The sequence below is a fragment of the Nicotiana tabacum genome, chromosome 6 (assembly GCF_000715075.1).
Source record: "Nicotiana tabacum cultivar K326 chromosome 6, ASM71507v2, whole genome shotgun sequence".
Classification (NCBI taxonomy): Eukaryota; Viridiplantae; Streptophyta; class Magnoliopsida; order Solanales; family Solanaceae; genus Nicotiana; species Nicotiana tabacum.
In genome coordinates, this window is record NC_134085.1 from 205,380,259 (window position 1) to 205,400,511 (window position 20,253).

Genomic DNA, 20,253 nt, shown 5'->3' on the forward strand with positions numbered 1-20,253 from the left:
TTGCTTATCAGTCTCACCAGATCCTTCACGAAGATATCAAGTGCAGACAACGGTGTATAATCATTTTCTATCATGTGTGGCCCGCGATTCTCGAACATCCTGCAGCAAAACACAAATCCAAATAAATTCCACTGTCCACACAATTACACAAATCTCACGTTACAGATTAAGAAAAATTTCTACAAATAAGTGTAAATAGCTCTATGTTGAATTAGGATTGAGGGAGGCAAAGCAGGAGGCAAAGTAGAAATTTCTCAGGCATTGGTCAATGTTTTTAGAGCACCCAAACCAAAAGGTTGGTACATCATGTTTGAACTAGAACATTACAGGAGCTCAGAACCTCATTTTTGAGAATTAGAAGACACCATATAAGTTAACCAAGTCTGCTGGTAATAAAGCAAATAAAGCTGAGGTTAATCTTTCTAACATTGTCTCATTTCCAATCACAGATGAATTACACAATATGATTTACTGCATAACACCATGGGACAATCCAATATATATGTAAACTCTCTCACAATTTATGCGCAGAAGACACTGACCTCCCTCCGGAAAAAAAATAAACAGAATACTTGAGACATGCATATTTACAATTTCCTTTTTAAAAAAGTCCAACTTTACTGATAAAAAAGGTTACAATAAAATAATAGTGGCGAAGCATTTCCTAGCATCTCTCAAAAGACTATTGTTTAAGGCATCAATCAATCAACTATTGATGAAAAAATAATTACAATAATAGAAGTGTCCACTCTAACAATGTATTTTTAGATGAAATGATGCACACATTTCAACAGAGTATAGAACAAGCAAAGTCTTAATTTGAGTCTCACATCTGTTAAAAGATGTAAATGAAGATAAGTATCTTTTTAACTAATTAAACTTTTAGATGAGGTGGTAAGTACAATTCAACAACTATTTCTACCATGTCCAAAGAACCAAAACAACAACTCATGCACAAGATGCTGAGATGATTCCTTGAAGAATAAAAGTTTTTCATGGTTGGATAAAGGCAATCATGAGTGAGCTTCTAAAGATGATACTCACAGGCATAAGGACCACTATTACATAGAAACATCTACCTTTTTAAAAAATAATAATTGACTTTTCATCCAAACTAAATTAGAAGACAATATAGTTGCCACTCTGAATCATAAAAGGAGTCCCAATATCCAATCTCTCTATTTATAGGACTGGCTTTCTTTATTCAGGATTAAAGCATTATAATGTTCACAGCTAAAAGATTAGAGAAATTAGGTTCAGGGTCATATTTAATAAACTAATTTAACGCCATGTGCTGTTAAAAAAATAACATCTGAGCACTGCACAATTTTTAAAAAAAAAAAACTGAACAAAAAGGAAAATGTTTTCTTCGATAGCTATGAGTTACCTACCAAGATGTCCCCCCACTATTTGCAATGACATCAAACAATAGTCTTGTATTAAGACCCAATCGAGCACCAAACGCCATTGCCTCAGCAGCTGATGCTATATGAACTCCAGCAAGAAGTTGATTGACCATCTTTACAACACTGTTGGATCCAGCATACATATGAAATCAACAACTGATGCATTAGTTCCAGAATAAACTCATTCAAGAAGCAACAAATACATTGATAAGGTGAAAAATGATTGGAGAAGTATTTGCATGCCCAAATGAGCTAACTACAATGAAATCAAGTGATACAGTGAGGCCAAGAAAGATGGTACTCAGATTAAAATTACCTGGCAGCTCCACAACTTCCTTTTATAACATAAAGCTTCTCATTCAATGCTGTTCAGGGAAGCACACAAGGATCAGTACCTTAATGGAAACATTTGAAAGGAAAATCTCATAGTAACAACTCAAAGTTAATGTAAGAGCAGATAAAAGATTTCACTTCTTACCAGAAAGAACTGAACCAGTGTGCGTGAGAGCTTCATCTGTACCTGATGCAATTATCTAGCATTGATGTTATAGCTTCAGTAAGTTACCACACAAGTTCAGCGAAATATAAATGCTTTTGAAATATTTATAATAATGACCAAAGCGGAGCTTTGAAAGGTAAATTCCATTTCCGCACCGTAAGGGTTCCGTTAGCGGCCCTTTTAACCCCACCAGAAACAGGAGCATCCACTAACTTCAATTTCTTCGGGTCACCTATGTGAATGATAAAGGAGAAGCATCTGTGAGTGACAGGATTGCTAATATGCGAATGATATGAGGATTAGGCTCGAAATAAAAGAAAAGGCCGTATGTATCATAAAACTGGAGAAAACTGAAGCTTTCATAATCTCTGATTACAGCTGGCGAGAGAGTACAACTGAAGCATCAACAGATCATTAAATTAAACTTAGTTCTCTTGAAATTGGCAGTTACATGTGGAATCCAATCGATAGGCCTCACACTGCAGTCTACTCTAAGTAAAAATGCTATCATATTATATGAAAAGATAATCCCCAAAATTAAACTTAAAAATAAAAAAACAAGTGGTCGCAGGCGCACGGACACAACAAACATTGCGAGAGAGTGCATGTGAAGCATCGACATATCATTAAATTAAACTTAGTTCTCTTGAAATTGGCTGTCACATGTGGAAAGTGGATGTATATCCAATTGATCGAACTCGTACTGCAGTCTACTCTAAATAAAAAACAGTATCATATTATCGGAAGGATATTATCCCTAAAATTATACTTAAAAATAAAAAACATGTGGTTGTGGTTGTGGGTGTGGGTGCACACACATAACAAAAGTCCCGTTGGCTTGAATGTAGCTGTTTTTCTGAGTCATATATAAACTCCTTGAACCTCAAAAAGAATGAACTAGCAAATGCCAGGAAATGTATTACAGAAATGAAAAGCAAACTTCAATGGAGTTTGAAAGGAAAAACTTACTCTGCAAGCGTTTCTCGAGCTGGCTAACAAATGATGGAGAAACTGTTGATGAGAGGATAATAGATGCTCCAGATGGAAGGGCTATAAACAAAAAGAAAGATGGTTAGTCCAGTCCATAGATGCAGAAGTGAGAGCATAGCATTTACCTGACACAGCGCCTTGATCACCATAAAGAACACTTTCGGCTTGTTGTTCATTTGTGACCATTACTACGAGTACATCTACATCTGAAACAATTAAGGGGGCAAAACAAACATTTAAGGTGATCAGTAAACAGCAAGTAGCATATAACCCATAGCATCAAACTTTTGCAAGGCATACTACTCGTCAAAAAGTAAAGAAGCAACTTTCAATCAAATATTAGAGACAGATGATCTTGTTGGTAAACTACTTTTACGCTGGACTTGTTGAGCAGAAAACAAAGCATTATCTGAGTTGCGCTAACCAACTCCAAGAATGATAGAAGCCTAAGTCCAACTCCCTTCTCATTTTCTTCTTGATCCCAGGGAGATGGGGTGGTCTTGGATTTTACGAGATTGCTAGTCAACCTTGTTCTTGCTTAGTCTCGTCCAGGCAGTAACTCATATAACCTCCTCTTCAATAAGATTAAGAAAATATACAAAGAATAGAACTTAAAGCTCTTTCCCAAACAGATAAGATTGTCAGATAAAACCAGACCTGAAGATTCTCGTCAGTTTGTTATGCATACCGCACATTTCAAAAAGCATCTTAATTTACCTTGAGATACTTCTGCAGGAGTACTTCCAGTCAAGCCACCTGCATCTGCAAATCGAGAGAGTGATGGTGGATAAACCTACAATTTCATGAGAAAAGGACCATCACTTTCACTTAATTATTAGCTTTAAATAAATCACAGCAAACTTCAGCTAATAGAGGACAATACACAACACGTAAGCAAGTGGATACGTTTCAAGATGTTTGTAAGTGAAGGTGCTTATCATTATGGCAAATGCACAAAATGCGTCAGTTAATAAAAAATGAAGGAAACCAATATTTTCATTAGGCCAACAAAAATCTGTCTTGCAAAGTCATTTTGAGCCTCCATTTTCTTGTGGGAACTCTTTTAAAGAATCAGAGACAAACAGCCACCAGTGCAGACAAAATCTTAGATATTGTAAAAACATTGAAAGTTTTATTCCACCATCTTCTATCATTCCAAGTGTCTCTGTGGATGTAACAGTGGACACGGAAGGGAAAGAACATCAAAGTTAGCTTTTCCCTTCCCGGTTGGTGGAAGAAAATACTACCAAGTTTCACCACCACTTTCTTTATCCTTAATTTCACCTATCAGAGTCGCCCAAAAAGTGAATCACCTTCTCTAGGTTTTCAAAGGGAAAAAAGATGTTCCTCAAAAGCCATTATCCTCAACTGTGACATTGCTTTATCTGCACATATTTTATAGGTTTATACATTTTACCCCAAATTGAAATCTACAATTGTTCTGATGGACTCCCTGGAATTCAGCCTTCGACTGAGTAGTGCGTATGTAAAAAGGTTCACTCTCCAGAACATTCAAAATCTCCTTTAAATGTAAAATGTATTATTTTCCTTGAAAGTTGGTGGAAGGAAAAAGCTATTCATTGAATTAGGTGGGATATCTGCTCCAAAATTATATTTTGACATGGAACTAGTCCAGCACCAAATATAAAAGATGCAAGGCATTACATCAAAACCAAGGACGCAGAAATTTGATTTCAGCAGTTGAGTTGCCATGCCAAATCCCATAGCACCAAGGCCAATGAAACCAATTCGCTTCACGGTATCAGATTGAGAAGTAATTTGACTGGCCAGTTCCTCAGGGTTGTAACTTTTAGAATTGACTGCATCAGCCAGATTTACCCCAAGTAAACTTTCCCAAACCTGTAGAACACCCTGTTAGTAGCTGAGAAAAAAAGCTCCTGCTACATTAGAGTGGAAAAACCTTAAAAATTGACCCATGCACTCAAACTTGACCTTGAGCAATGTAGAATCATCATCACTCTGTGCTTGGGGATGTGACGATCCTGTAAATAAAATGCAAAGCAACTGAGATCACATCTGAATGATACTATTGTCTTCCACGAAACTAAAAAATGAAGGAATGTGTACTATGCCTGCTATAAGTTGCTGATGAGCAACCGTTAAAAGTGGAATGGGGAATTTTTGTGCTTTCGCCGTGTCCAGTATGTTACCCTGAAGTGCACCAGAAAAAGAATTAGGAAACAGAAACTCTGCAGCAGTCAAAGAGACCACGATACAAAGAGAAATTAATAAGATTTTTCAAGCTGTATACAGTGGCAACACCATGAAAAGAGAAAAATCAAGCAGAATTTTTCAAGTTATTCCCTTTGACCCATTAAATTAGATGTTATTTCCTTTTTGGCTGGTTTTAAAAAGTTTGACCTATTTCCTTTATTGGAAACTTTTTCTCCCTTCCAACACTTCAAACTAATATGAATAATTATCACTTCATATTATTCCAAACCAGATGTGACATCCTTTTAACTAACCATTTGTTTGTTCACATTCCAAAGTATCATTTTAAATAATTGTTACTAGATATAAAAATCTTTTTTCAAGCATTCTAGTCTTGAACTTCTCACCAGCCCAAAATGAGCCGATCTCAGAGATAGTAAATAATTTAGGGAAACTATTAATGGTAAAGCAACACTGAGAAGTGCCTTTCTGAAAGAATGTGCATTTTGAGAATTAAGGTTTCTCCTTCTGAAGATCACATCATCTGCTGTAATCTACTATAAACCGTAAAGATATTATTGACCGAGGATAAGAAAGAGCATTTCATCTTACAGCAGAATCTGAAGGGTAATGTTAATCTCTCAAAAGAAAGAACTATGGCAACCCAACACAAGAAGCTTACCAAATTTTGAATGAAAATGTTGAGAAATAGATGTTTGGTTTGGTTGCCCCTCAAAAGCTGGGGAAGAGAATTCTTGAAGACCCTGCAAAATATGAATATTAGGAAAATCAGTGCATGACAGCATGTGTAAATAGTTATGTAAGGTCAACTGAGGACAGGAGAAAGAAAGGGCATAGTATCAGAGCCGAGTCAATTATAGCTAAAATATCAAGACTTTTACAAATGACGAATAATAAATCTTTCAAAAACAATTAACTTCTCGTGACTCGTTGAAAACATAAACAGACCCCAATGACATGACCATGTGTACACCTGGTCTATCTAGCTTTCAGCATAAGATGCCAATCTGAACTGCTCAAAGTGACAACACTTAATCAAACTCCCAACTGTAATCATTTTATAGACTTAAGATCAGAATTGAGCATGAGCATGCAGCAATAATTTTGCACCTGGACAAAAAAATTAGACTCTAAGACGTATTAACTAACTATCCCTTAAATCAGCACAAATGCTTTCAAGCGTCTTTTTTTTCCCTTAACTAATCTTGCACTTATGATGAAGGTCAGATAGGTCGTTTTTTTTTTTCATGACATTTTCCTGCTGCGCTAGTGCGTGGAAACCAAGTGGGAAAAAAATAATGTATTAAGATTTTAGCAACTGAGTATAAGATGTAATGTTATGTTCTTTCTGGAATAGTAAGCTATCTAATTTAAGATATTACATAAAACACCTTCAGAAAATCCCTGAGGTGCTTATCTATCAAATGGGAGAAAAATGAAAATGATAACGAAAATGCAGTCACCAAGAATTTCCAGCAGCATTGGATATTATGTCATAAAGTATCCATGGATGAATCCCAGCTTGAGCACCAAGACAGATGGCCTCCACCGAAGCAACAGAATGAATTCCTTCAAGGAGCTCAATCACCATTTTAGCTTTGCTGCAAGAATATTTGTAACAGATAAATAGATTGCCAAAAGTTTGTAGGCAAGACAGATAGACATAATGTACCTTCCGGCACCAAGTTCGCCCTCAAAGGTGTATAGCTTTGCGCACATGGCTGTCCACAGGAAAAAGGTGACTCAGTAAAGCAAAGAAACATGACAATAACTAATTCTCTCCTGCTCTTATGGTTTTTAGATTTTATAAATAAAGATTTCAACTGTGATTTTCTGCTAAAAATTCCAGAATAGCAAGACAAATATACTGCACCAGAAAGAATGGGCTGTGCTCTAGCAATGGACTCTGAACTTCCAGAGGAAACAATCTAACCATCATTGAAAAGAAAGAACAAGAATTCCGGGCATCAGCAAAGGATAAAAGTACAAGATAAATTCTAATAAACTTCTCTGAAGTGGGAATCACAGGGATTTTTGTCTTACCATAGTTTTATCATTTAGATCCTCCTCTGATACTGTCCTTGAAACATATATATCAACAATGACGTTTGTTCCATAACAATCTACATTAGTCAAAAGAAAAATAGATTCACGAGTAGCAGAAGTCTGTTGAATTTTTACAGACAGTTACATAAAAGTGTAAATCCCTATATCTCTATCTTCCTCTATTTCATCATTGTCGCAAAAATATACAACTCAGTTTTTACTTTGAAATATGTAATAGATGTAACTTCAGAAAACAAATAATTCATTTCAACTAAACATAAGATGTCACATGCATAAACAATCATAGGCATGTGCCCAGTTCACCTTGATACTTCACCCACAAAGAGTAAACATGAGAAATCATGAATTATAATGCCCTGCAAATCTTAGCTTATGCACTAGTGGACTATCATATCTACGTCAAATTCTTATCACTAATGCCAGTTCATCTTATAGAGTTACATGCAACAAAAATATCTTCTTCTGCTTGATATGTCTTAGCACAGATATATTCATCTCCAGGTCCTACATTGTTTATCTCATATGTCTAACGAATCATCAAATCTGTTGAGACTACATGCAGTAAAATGCAAGTCAAGCTCAATTGGAACAAGAACAATAGAGAGCAAACCATAAAGCAGTATATAGCAAGAAGCCAGAAAGATTCTGCATAGTCTACAAGAAACACAATAAGAAAGGGGTCGCAAAAATGAAACATTTATCGCTTTTTATCTAAATACTGCAATGAAATATGAAAATTAGGCAGATCAAGATGTTGCCTCTTAGAGTCAACTCCAGCTTCTGGATCTGTGAAGGTAACACATTTGAATGGAAAATGATGACCGTGTCTTTGCTTAATCCTGTAAAGCAAGAAAAAAACGTTAATAGGAACGAAAGAAAAGGCAAAGACATTGCACCTTCATCAAACTGATCGGAGAGCAATCTGGGATATATACTCTGCACATAGACATTTACCTTTTAAAACACCCTTGTCACCCAGAATTAAATCATTTATTTGGTCAGCATGAGATAGCAAAATGACTAGTGCAGCTACACCTGAAATTGGAGGAGTAATATCAGATAGTATTTCAGTACATAGCAAGACTCCAGGAGAAACTGTACAGAACTTTCACCATACAATGTCAAGAAAGATAAGCTATAAAGACTGTTGCTTCTCTCCATCATACTTACTGGGGACTGCAGCTTGCTTAAATGATGACCTCAAGCCATTGATTTTTAAAGGAATTATTAGACAGAAGGAGAACCTAGGCAACATCACCTTCATTAGGTCTTCAGATATCATGAGAGGAAAAATACGAGATTATATTGGTCGAATTTTTTTTGGGATGCTAATAATAGAAATATTTCACTCTCAAGGTCAGTAAAATATTCTATTTCCCTTATATTACCAACATTCTTCTTTGCTTTCTTCTAAACATGGTGTTATAGCAATAGCGCGCCAAAGCAGATCTTTCCATCAGAAAAAGGGAAAGAAAGACCAGCTATATGAGACAGAACAGACAAGAAAAGTGGCAGATTCCGTATAGGAAGACAAAAGCTGACAATTTGTATGGACAAGATCAGCAGGAAAATCCGCATTTCTGGTAAGTTTTGATTATCTTAACATAAATTTGACTTATGATGGAAAATCCATTTAAATTTGAGGTTCAGAAAAGAAATAAATCATATATTAGGTCAGATAAAGACAAGAGTTAAGTACACGATGGTGATAGCAGTTTAAACAGTTGCGAAGAAAATTAAAGTAGGAAGAACAAAAACAAGAGTAGGGCGCAAAACAAGAACAGATCACACATAAGAAAAACTTTGGTCTAAACCAAGTTTTCAGGAGTTTATCAATGCTCTGGACATAATTCCAACTGACAACTACAATTTAACCAAACATTAAAACAAAAATCTAAAATAGAAAGCTGGGGATAGGAAACCTAAAGAAAATGTGAATTCAGATCTCACCTTTCCCCGCCTCAATAGAGTTGGCACATACTTTACCGCCTAGTTTTGAGAACTTATCAACCAAAGGACTGCCTGCCTGTTGATACAACATATCAAACCACATACCATAAAGGAGAATACCAATCTTAAGCAGATTTCAGTAGAAAAAAAAAGCACACGAGTGTAGACAGAACATAGGTGTCCATTTTCCTTCAGATTTAATATAGATACTTTATATGTCACATGATGAAGAGCCACTACAAAATCATCCTAGCCCCAACTTTAGAGATCAAAGAAAGAAAGTTCCATGTCCTTTTTTATAAGTAAAAAGAAAATTTAACATCTAGACATTCTATAATTCTGTGACAAAACAAATTATCTACAGTTCTGGCAGGGAACTAAACCACTTTTCAAATACACTGATAGTAACTGGAGAAGAATTCAAAGCAATTCTTTACTTACACCGGCCACTATCAGGTATTGAAAACTGAAAATGCTTTTCTTAAAACATTTTTTCTTACATCAGAACTAGCTATTTCTTTCTGAGATTACATTAAAATAATGGGGGGGTTTCCTAGGGTCAAAAATCTTTGGTTAGTTTTCTCTCTAGACGAAAACAATAGATGAAGCACAGAAATGCAGCAAGTATTTAACAACTCAAACGTAAAACTATATAATTTCAAACATTTTTTGAGCGACCATTTCTCCCTGGATGGAAGAGAAAGGCGAAGCATATCAAATTGAAAGACAAACTGAATAAGACAATCTTATGCAATGTACTTGTAATGTCTATATAATGTAAGCAGGAAACATATCCTTTTCTTGTCTGACAGTTGAGTTACTGTTAAATTTAAGCATTGAAATTTTATAAATTCTCAAATTTGTAATATCCACTTTAACTCTGTTTGATATGTTTCCTTAAACTACATTGTTCAAAATCTGCTTCTTGTGCAAGAATGCTTCTCTCTTATATGTCATATATTACAGGCTAATGGCTGCAGGGGCAGTCCACATAGTCACAAACGGTAAGCACATAAGCACAGCCGAAATCGTTTTTTTTTTTTTTTTTGGGGGGGGGGGGAGTATCAGAGAACAACTCATGATTATCCTTAGTGTCATAACTAGGAGAAATATGTATGTGACAACATCAAATAAACCTCCTATGCAAAATTGCTATTAGAAACCTGAAGGCACTGCATAATGTACATGCATCCCCCTCCTCCTTCCTCCCTCCCCCCAGAAAAAGAAAAAAAATGAAATCATTCAAACCGTTAAACTAAATACCGTATTTAAAATTCTAAAATTTTAATTTAAGATATTGATAAATCATTGCCTGAATATTCAATAATGATCTTGATGAAATACATTAACCTCAGCATTATCCCTTTCTTAAACTTCAAGCTTGACTCTCATTTACTTGGATTTCTATACTTCTTGACTTCCAACTTTTCTTATCTTTTTACTCATACCAGTTCTTGTACATCATCTGTACTATTACAATTTCTCCCTAAGTCAAAAAAGTCCAATATACTTTATCCAACCCTCATTACTAGATATATCCAAAATCAAGAAAGTGGAATCAGAAGAAACCCCTTTTTTTTAAAAAAAAAAAAAAATCAGAAGTAAACATGATCAAGAAACATGACAAGATGACAACATGATCAAGAAACTATAGGAATCATAGTAATTGAAAAGAACAGGAATTTCGTTTTTTGAATTATAATTTTTCTACTGAGTAACAAAAGAAATGGTAACAAACCTCGAATGCCTGGACAGAGTAACCAGAACGAAGAAGAGAAGTAGCTAATTCCAAGCTGATATCGTCCAGGCCGACGAACCCAATTACACTATGCGTAGCCATTACTGAAGCAGAGAAACAGAGTAAACTGCGAAACCTATGATGTTTTTGCGAGTAACACCTAAAAAATATAGAGTTTTTGGGTGGAATGCGTTTGGGTTGGTATACTTATATAAAGAAGGTGATGGCTTGTGTCAGGGTCTAATTTAGAAACAATAAATACGCGGATGTCCTGGCCCCGTTCGGAGAAGAAATACTAATACTAATATTTTAAACCAACGTTAATTTAAATAGTCACAGTACTATGCACAATTAAATCAACTATTTGCACTCCTTTTAGCAATTTCTATACTTAAAAAGTTATTGTTGGATCAGTTTACTTGCTATCTTCGGACTAAAGAGAGAATATCACCAATAAATTTTATTTACTAAGGTTTATACATATAGAAAATATCACTTAGTGTTATCGCATATTTCTATTCACTAAGACTTGAATAGATGGGAGAAAATGACCTAGTGCTATCGAATAATTATGTATACCAATGCGTGAATAAATAGGAGGAAATCACCTAGTATTATCGGGTAAGTTTATCCACCAAAATTTAGACAGATGAAGAAAATCACTTAATGTAATTGGTCAAGTCTATTTATGGCTTTGGACAGGGAAAAAAATCAGCTAGTATTTTTGCCCGCTAGGATTTAAATCTGAAACTTCATGATTTTCAATATTGGCATTAGGCTACACCCTTGGCTGCCTAATATTTATGTAGATATATAGCATCATCTAATTTTTTACGCATTTACAAAATTTCAATTTTAAGTTTTATAATCTTTTCCAATTTCATTAATCATAATCACATATTTTGGTGCTTTCTTTTCTGCATTCCTTTTTCTTTTTACCTTTTTTTTTCTGACATCGCCAGGCATGAAACATTTAATTCAAGGTGATGCAAAGTGTAACCAAGTAGTAGTAGTATACTAGTATTATCTTGACATGGTCCAATTCCCAAATTATAATTTCTATCTGTCAGTTATTTTATTTTATTTTATTTTCCTTTGTGTTTGTTTGTCTGACTTGACTTCAGACGAGCCTAGAGGACAATTTATTGGTAGATTTTAACTCATGCTTGATGGTTCCTCTTTCCCTTTCTCTTTTTTGAGCCAAGAAGTTTCTTTCATTTGGCCTAATCTTCATAAAAAGAAAAAAGTGACAACCACGTTTCTTACTTTTGAGTGGATTAATAGCTCGTTTGGCGCGAAAATCAGCTTATTTTAAGAAGTATTTTTTTTCAAAAGTGTTTTTCTCAAAAGTATTTTTGTGAGAAGCAATTTGTGTTTGGCTAATTAGTTTGAAAAGTACTTCTGAGCAGTAATTAGTGTTTGGCCAAACTTTAAAAAACTGATTCTAAGTGTATTTTTCTCAAAAGTATTTTTGGAGAGAAGCTATTTTTTTTTCTGCTTCTCAAAAATGCTTCTGCTTCTCTCAAAAGCACTTTTTTTCTTCCCAAAACTTTGTCAAACACTTCAAAGTCAAAAGCACTTATGGCCAAACAACAGGCTATAAGTGGGGAAATTTGGAGCACCAAAACGGCTCAGTGTAGTGGGTCCCTGCTAAATCATGGCAAGGTGGCAATGACGTGGACAACGACAATTCTATTAAGTGCTCAAGGAACATGTCCGTGTCACGCACGCATAAGATTATTTATATCCCCACGAAACCACTGTGTCGGATTTGACCTTCTTGAGCATTAGTTTAATTATTATGGAATAATTAAACGTGACTTGTAATTTCTTAAAGTCGAGATCTATTAAATTTAAAATTGAACTTTGCCTTTGAGATAAAAATATATGATTATAATAAGATCCTAAAAGCGCCCTCTATGTCTATGGAAGTAAGCACGGTTTCTACTTTGGATAAGTGCATACTGTTCAATAGCACTGCAACTATTGACTGGGCCCGAATTGATTCCTTCTAAAATTATATTGGAGCTTTTTTTTTTTTAGCAAAATGCAAAACCAAATCAACTTTTTTACTTTGTGTACAACTTATATAAATACATGATATATATTTTAATAAGCATAATCGTGAATAAATTATACTAATAATTAATTAATTAATATTTTTACTTTAATTTACTACTTAATTATTGATAAATTAATATAATTTAATATAAATATAATAAGCGGTACAGTTAAATCATAAATAAGGTGTAGAAAGTGATTGGTCCCCCCTAGCGTAGATGGTTGGGACGGGGTGGTGCCATAATGAATCAAAGGCATGAAAATTTCACCTTTTCATTTGGATGCGCTTTTGACTCTACACTATTTTGTCCTAAGTGAGTAATAGTATTTGAGATGAGAGGCTTATAATCTAGTACATATCTAAACCTGACAAAAGAAAGTTCTGATAACAAAATTCGAATAAGTTAATCTGCACAATGTTGTCCTAATTACTCAATCAAGTTCAGTTTAAAGCATTTGAAATATGTGCAATTTATAACTAATATATTCTACCTACTTAACAACAAAAATGTTTACATACATAAGTTCTTTTCCTTTTCACAAAATTGAGGGGCACGTTGTATAAATCTAAGATCGCATCTCATTATTAATAGCTGTCAAAGAGGGTTATGCTAGTCAAAGACCACTGAATGAAAGACTCTAGGAGCTATATATAGAAGGGGGGACTTTTCTCTCTACTCTATCTCCGCCAATTTCTACTTTTATGTAAGCTCACTTTTCCTCTAATGTGGAATAAGATCATGACATCAATAAATATGAGATGCTCCTACCTTTCATTTTTTCTGATTATATGCTTGTAGATCTGAAGTTGATTATGTTAGGCTAAGATTTACCTTCTTTATTATCGATAATTGAGGTTGGCAAAATAGTCTCAAACTTTTTTGTTCAAACATTACATATTCTGAGATGTTTGGATGTTTCAAAACTCCATGGACATGCAGAAGAGAAATGCTATCCCCACTCGGACCAAGACAAAACTTTTACTTGTTCAAATAACAATTAAGGTGAAGCAGGGTCAAGAACGACGAATCTCCCGTTTCTTCAAAACTCTTCTTTCAAAGTCTTTTAAGAAAGTCGAAGGTAAAGTTGAAATAAAAGTTTTTTTCAAATATAGAGTAAAAGCAAACACGTGTGTTTATATTATACTCAATATATTATATCAAATGAACCAAATATCTACAATAAACAATTACGCTATTGTTTAATGTCGTATTGTAATTTTGGCATTAAATTCTGGTATACTTTGTTTGTGAACCAAGTGATCCTTAAAATTTCTATTATATAGAAAAGGGAAGTTTGGTCGACCAAGGGTAAATTTGATATTTTGCTTATTCATAAAAAAGTTTTCCGATACTAATTAGAAGGTTTTCTATTCCTTCATCTTCTTCAATTTTTTTAAAGATTTTTTCCTAATTTTTGCTTATTTTTCCATGTACTGCTAAATTTAAGAAAAACGATTTACAATTTTGGATTTGTTGTGTCAGATTTTTGGGCTTTTTTGCTCCTGCTTGTAGTAGTCCAATTGGATACAGATTAGCCAAAAGCAAGCAGGTGATAGACATACCTGCTTGAGGACCAGAGGAGGTAGATTACTGTTGTGGTTCTTAAGGTTTGTTCTTATGCAAAGAACTTTTTATGCGGTTTGTTATAGATTCTCTTGAAACTGAGTCTGCAAATGGTATTGAAAGTTCAAGATAGGTAATTGCACTTTTTCCTTTGAGTTCCTGAATATGCTAAGCCGATATTAGATTTTTGCAATATGTGAGTTTCTATAATCTATAGCACTTCATTCCTCTATTGTGCTCACACACAGAGAGGCAAAGAGGAACATAGGAGAGGAGGTGTCTCGAATACTAACATGTAGTCCATTATCTATCGTTTTAGGTAATTTTCTCTAATTCAAGGCAACTGGTTTAGGAATTAGGATATCGATTTTCGTAGTATGATCAAATTATGGAGAATCTTTGCTCTCTGCTACGTGTATTTATGATATTAATCATGATGAATTCAAAGTTCAAACACTTACCAGGAAAAATATTTGTAGGTTGCTCTGCTTGTTTAGTTAGACGGGAATTTATCATTTTCCTCATTTGATTCTTAATTTGAAAAGTCCATTACTATATTTATGCCTTCGTTCGTGAATGAATTTTTCCCTCAATGAAATAAGAGCTTGGCTACCCCTAAATTTGCAATAGCAATGTCTGAATTTCAAAAGTGAATGCAATTACTACTTTGATTTCTTCATAAATTTCTATGTTGTTTCTTTTGGAAGAACTTCGATATGGATGACTACTAATTGATTGGTTAGCCTAAAATTTGTAGTATCGTGTGTAATAATTTATACTATTAATTGATTATTCTTCTGCATGTGAACTATTAGTGTTAAATCCATCTATCACAGTAACTTTTGTTTATTGACTATAATATTTGAGTATCTAAATCTAAGGTAGAAAACTATTCCTTTACCTTTGTGTAGGCAGTTCACCTAATACCAGGAAGAAACTTATAAGATACATCAATTCGTGCTTGTATGAATTTTTTCTAATGTATGCATAAAGGAATAATGAAGATGAATGTAATTATTGTAAGTCTTCTACGCGTAGTTCTATATTTAAAGCTACATATTTCAAATCTTAGTCCAATTTTTGTCTCACTATTTTACTTTATTGAATACATAAATAGTTTTTTTTTAATAATAATTTTTGAACTTGGTCTTTCTTTGCAGATGGTATTTCCTGTGATAATGTTGGAACCCTAAAGGATATATATTGTTTATGTGAAAAGGTAAAGAAATGAACTTTAATACCTGGTCAGCTAAAAAAAAGTTCTTACAATGCTCTTGTTGATAAAAGTAATGTGATACTCTTTAGTTTTTTAGCTGAAGCTGCCTTTGACTAACAATTCTGTTCTATTTGGCAAAACATGTGCTTGGCAACTAGGTGATTTGAAATTTAATGCGAACATAAATCTAAGTTCAGCTTTCTAATTGTGGACTTCTTAACTCTAATCATCAAATTATTATAGAGTAGTAGTAGTAGTACCATTGTCTAGGCAAGAAATAAACTATGATGTGTTACACATCAATATCAGATTTACAGTGATTTAAAAAATTTTACATGTGAATAAAAGGTTGTGAAATTTGAGAAATCTTATGAGTGCATTGAATTACGAGAATACGCCATAAGAGGTTAACTTACGAGAAATTTTGGAACTTTTGCAATGCATTGTCCAATATAGAAGCTTATATCATACACCAGATATAAGACAATGGGCAAGAAAGGGTCATAAATTATATGCAACTTCATTGAAGAGGATGTTAGGAAGACATGAAAATATTGAAGGTAAATACTGTGTATATAATTGATTGTTGCTACTTGTGTTGATACAGTACCTGAAATCTATTCTGCTCTGGGATCTGATAAAGAGTAATGGGGATGTTTGGCATAAGTTTTTAATTCATTTTGGGACTTGAAATTGGTGATCTTCTCGCACTTTTTTTGTTGCTACAGTATCATTCGTATTCTATTTTGTTTTGCATATATGTGGTAAAGCACCTAAAATATTTGATTTTCTTTTCTAGCCTGGTTTTGCAAGAGCGAAAATTTGGTGCAGCTTACCACAGTTTGAAGCCTCTAATAGAATTCATTACATTTAAATTTGCATACATTGTTGGACCTTTTTTTAAAACTTTGTTTTCATACTCCTTTATTTTTAATTATTATGGACAAAAATATGTGAAATCACCTATCAAATTCACTAATAAATTAAGTATAGGTATTGAATTAGTTCAAAGTGCCCATGAACATTATGTAATCCTTCTGAATTTATCTGCTAAGAGGATTAAAAAATATATATATTACAAATAGGATGAAAAATATTTGTAGGAAGTGTTTGTCTTTTGGTCGAGAGAACGATAGATTCAGGGTGCAAAGGGCATTTATGAAGCGTTGCCTTTTTGGTTAGAAGCTTGGGCTTTTACGTTTTTTTATAAGTAGAAATTAATGATTAGATTTTGAAGAAGGTTATCTTGATAATTTAACTTTTAAATTTTGGGTTTCATGTTGTAATTAGATTTTTTAGAAGGGTAAAAAAGTAATTTAACATTTGACTTAAGGGCTTCCCACTTTTAACGTTTGTTGTTTTTAAAAAGTCAAATTTTTAAGAAAAGGGCAATTTTGTAGTAATTTATTAAGTGAAGGGTAAAATAGTAATATGACTTTTCATTAAAGGGTTTCATGTTTTTGATATATTGTGTAGATAGTTATACCAAAGCATATAATATTATCTAGTACAATTCCTTGTTGTTACACAATGATTTGAATAATTAAAATACATAATTCAGTATGAATTAGAAGTCTATTCCACAAATTACTATATACTGATAATCCACCATGAAATAACAAGTAAAATCACTAACACATGATAATATTTCCCAACAAATCATCTCTGCTTCTATCACACAATGCCTCCATATTAGTAGAAGACCTGCCTTGCATTTCTAAAGGAATATTAGAAAACCCATTTCCTTCCTCAATCTTTGCAGTAATGTCTTCATTAGCATAATATTTGAATTCTTTATCGGTAGAAGAATATCGTCAGATGAAATTATGTATAGCCATGGTAGTTGTAACTAGATGATTCTGAATGTCAAACTTGAAATATGGCATTGAGCGTAAAATAAAAATTATTTAAAAAGTAACTAATTATTAATAACACACAATATATAATTTAATTTTCTTAAATTTAAATTAGAAACTAATTATTACCTAACCTAACCAACTTTGTCGTAAATTGCCAAGTGACTTAATGCGAGACTACCACTGGGCTTAATGTGGAAGTTTTTTCTTCGTCTTTTAATAATATATGATAGATTATGCGATGAAATTGTAAATTTATTACCTATTTGTAGGTAATTTTTACAAATTAGATTTGAAAACTGTTTTAAAGATTCGAGACCTAATAGCCTATAACAGATGAAATTATAAATAATTATTTATAGGAAGAGAACTAAAATTATAAATAATTATTTGGAAAGTTACAATATGATTCATGTATATGATATCTTTAGATTTAAGAAAATGATAAAAACCAGAAACAAATATATATATATATATATAAAGTAACCCCTCTGTTTCAAATTAGATGAGGTACTTTCCTTTTTAGTCTGTTCCAAAATAAATGACACATTTCTAAATTCTGAAATAATTCAACTTTAAACTCCTCATTTTACTCATGTTACCCTTAATGAGAAGCTTTTATAACCACAAAAATGTATTGGCCCCACAAAACTTTTACCCCTTAAGCTTTTAAGACCACAAGTTTCAAAAGTCTTCTTTTTTCCCTTAAACTCCATGCCGAGTCAAACTACCTCATCTAAATTGAAACGGAGGGAGTAAGGGATAATTTGAAAAGTATAAATTTTAAGGTGGAGATAGTTTTGTCTTGAATAAATTAATTTTTTGCAGTTTTATCTTGAATAAATTAATTTTTTGCTTTTGCTTCTGCTTCTTGTAAGAAGCTAGAATTTTTGCTTCTTCCCAAAAGTAGAAAAACTACTTCTGCTGCTGGCCAAAAATACTTCTTTATTTTTTATTTTAAGAAAAGCATTTGCATTCATCATAACTAAAGAAGCTTAATGGATTTAAGTACGTTAAGTTTCTATATATTATAAAAATCTTGTAGTTCCACTACTTTAATATTATATTTAGAATTAATGTTAGATTACTATTGAAGTCTATGAATATTACAATCCTTACATAACCAATCGCTTACATCAATTTTTTTCCGTCACATTACACTTAACTCGTCTCCACAATGTAGCTTGGCAATCAAGCTTTTCAATTTGCAAAGCAGAAATAACAAAAGAACGTAGATAATCCAAACCTTTTCATTTTAAGTATTGCAACCATTCTAGACAAACAAAAAAATGAGATGTAAAATGGAAATTAAAAAATAGCCAAATTTACAAGTGGTCATTCAAAAACAGCCACCGTTTCAAAAGTAATAGAAATTTAATCATTTTTCATGTAAAGATAAATTTGAACGAAAATACTGTTCAAAATCCAGAAAAATACTCCAGTATAATAAACCGGAATTCCAGTTTATTATACTGAAACTTTCCGCGTGATGGAGTTCCAGCATAATATGCTGGAAGTTCATACACAGGTGCACCGATCTCCAAGATATTATGCTGGAACTTTCCGTGTTGCGGTAAAATAGTGGCTATTTTTCAATGACTTTGTAAACGCTAGCTATTTTTGAATGACCAATTCGAAAACTGGCTAGTCCGTGCTGTTTAGTGACTATTTCTGAGCCCACTCAAATAGTATACTACTGTATACAATATATTGTAGGAGTATATAGTTATACTGTAACAATATACTATTATAGTATACAATATACTGCAACGGTATACTATAATAATCGAAGAAGAACACAGTTACCTAACAATATACTATTACGGTATACAATATACTGTAGGAGTATATAGCTATAATGCAATTGTATACTATTATAGTATATAATATACTGTAACGGTATATTGTAATAATGTGCAATATACTGCAACAGTATGCTATAATAGTATACGATATACCATAATAGTATACTATTTTAATGTAATAGTGTAATGTTGAATGAAGAACATAAAATATCATTTTCATATATTGTATGCTATTTTGGTATATAATATATAATTCAATAGTATATAGTTTACTAAAATAATATATTATTATAATATACAATATGATGTTATAATTTATTACATGGCAATCACGAGTTGATTCTTAGAATCTGATTATGTAATTTATGGTGCTCAGCAACAATCAGTATGATATTCAGTGAATTAGATCAAGTGACAACTAATATTATTTTAATTTAAAAATTGAATTTAAAAAATGAGAAAAAAAGAAAGATAAAAGGTATATTATACTTGTTATATTAAAAAAGAGGTGAACCGAAATTAGATTATGAAGAGAAAAGAATATTAAAAAAAAGAAGTTAAATGAAATTAGAAAAGAAAAAAATAAAAAAATAAGAAGAAATCGAGAAAAAAGAAAAGGAGAAAAGAAAGAAAAAAGGAAAAAAACATATAAATAAAAAAGAATTGGAGAAAGAAGAGAAAATTTCCCATAAAAATTACTATGGGTAGAAAATACAATTAGTTTGTGGATAGAAAAATAAATGAATAGACAAAGATAAATAGTTTTGTTTTTATGGGTAACTGTGTTATTTTACCATTTAAGAAGTCAATTGCTGAAAGGGTTCACGAAGAACGAGAGGTGGTTGTGGGAGATCTGATTTTACTGGGCTATTCTCATATAATCCAACCAAACTTGGGCTGTTGT

At 32.9% G+C, this 20,253-nt stretch overlaps 1 protein-coding gene and 1 long non-coding RNA gene across 2 annotated transcripts in view; one reads left to right on the plus strand and one right to left on the minus strand.

The window, feature by feature from the left end:
- LOC107760560 (uncharacterized) overlaps positions 1-11,125 on the minus strand; it is a 36,660-nt gene extending 25,535 nt beyond the window's left edge. Inside the window, exons 1-20 of the mRNA XM_016578632.2 lie at positions 10,847-11,125; positions 9,109-9,184; positions 8,113-8,193; positions 7,917-7,997; positions 7,135-7,214; positions 6,965-7,019; positions 6,764-6,812; positions 6,555-6,692; positions 5,753-5,834; positions 4,989-5,067; positions 4,849-4,898; positions 4,561-4,755; positions 3,613-3,688; positions 3,021-3,101; positions 2,875-2,955; positions 2,061-2,137; positions 1,885-1,939; positions 1,723-1,771; positions 1,392-1,529; positions 18-99 (exon numbers count right to left, since the gene is read on the minus strand). Of these exons, the coding sequence (XP_016434118.2) occupies positions 18-99; positions 1,392-1,529; positions 1,723-1,771; positions 1,885-1,939; positions 2,061-2,137; positions 2,875-2,955; positions 3,021-3,101; positions 3,613-3,688; positions 4,561-4,755; positions 4,849-4,898; positions 4,989-5,067; positions 5,753-5,834; positions 6,555-6,692; positions 6,764-6,812; positions 6,965-7,019; positions 7,135-7,214; positions 7,917-7,997; positions 8,113-8,193; positions 9,109-9,184; positions 10,847-10,948 (1,707 nt within the window). The 5' untranslated portion in view covers positions 10,949-11,125. The remainder of the gene's footprint in view (positions 1-17; positions 100-1,391; positions 1,530-1,722; positions 1,772-1,884; positions 1,940-2,060; positions 2,138-2,874; positions 2,956-3,020; positions 3,102-3,612; positions 3,689-4,560; positions 4,756-4,848; positions 4,899-4,988; positions 5,068-5,752; positions 5,835-6,554; positions 6,693-6,763; positions 6,813-6,964; positions 7,020-7,134; positions 7,215-7,916; positions 7,998-8,112; positions 8,194-9,108; positions 9,185-10,846) is intronic.
- A 3,152-nt stretch (positions 11,126-14,277) lies between these two features.
- Positions 14,278-19,947, plus strand: LOC107760552 (uncharacterized). Its single transcript, XR_001642429.2, has 2 exons — positions 14,278-14,516; positions 15,633-19,947. It is a non-coding gene; the product is annotated as an uncharacterized LOC107760552 (long non-coding RNA).
- Positions 19,948-20,253: the final 306 nt, after the last annotated feature.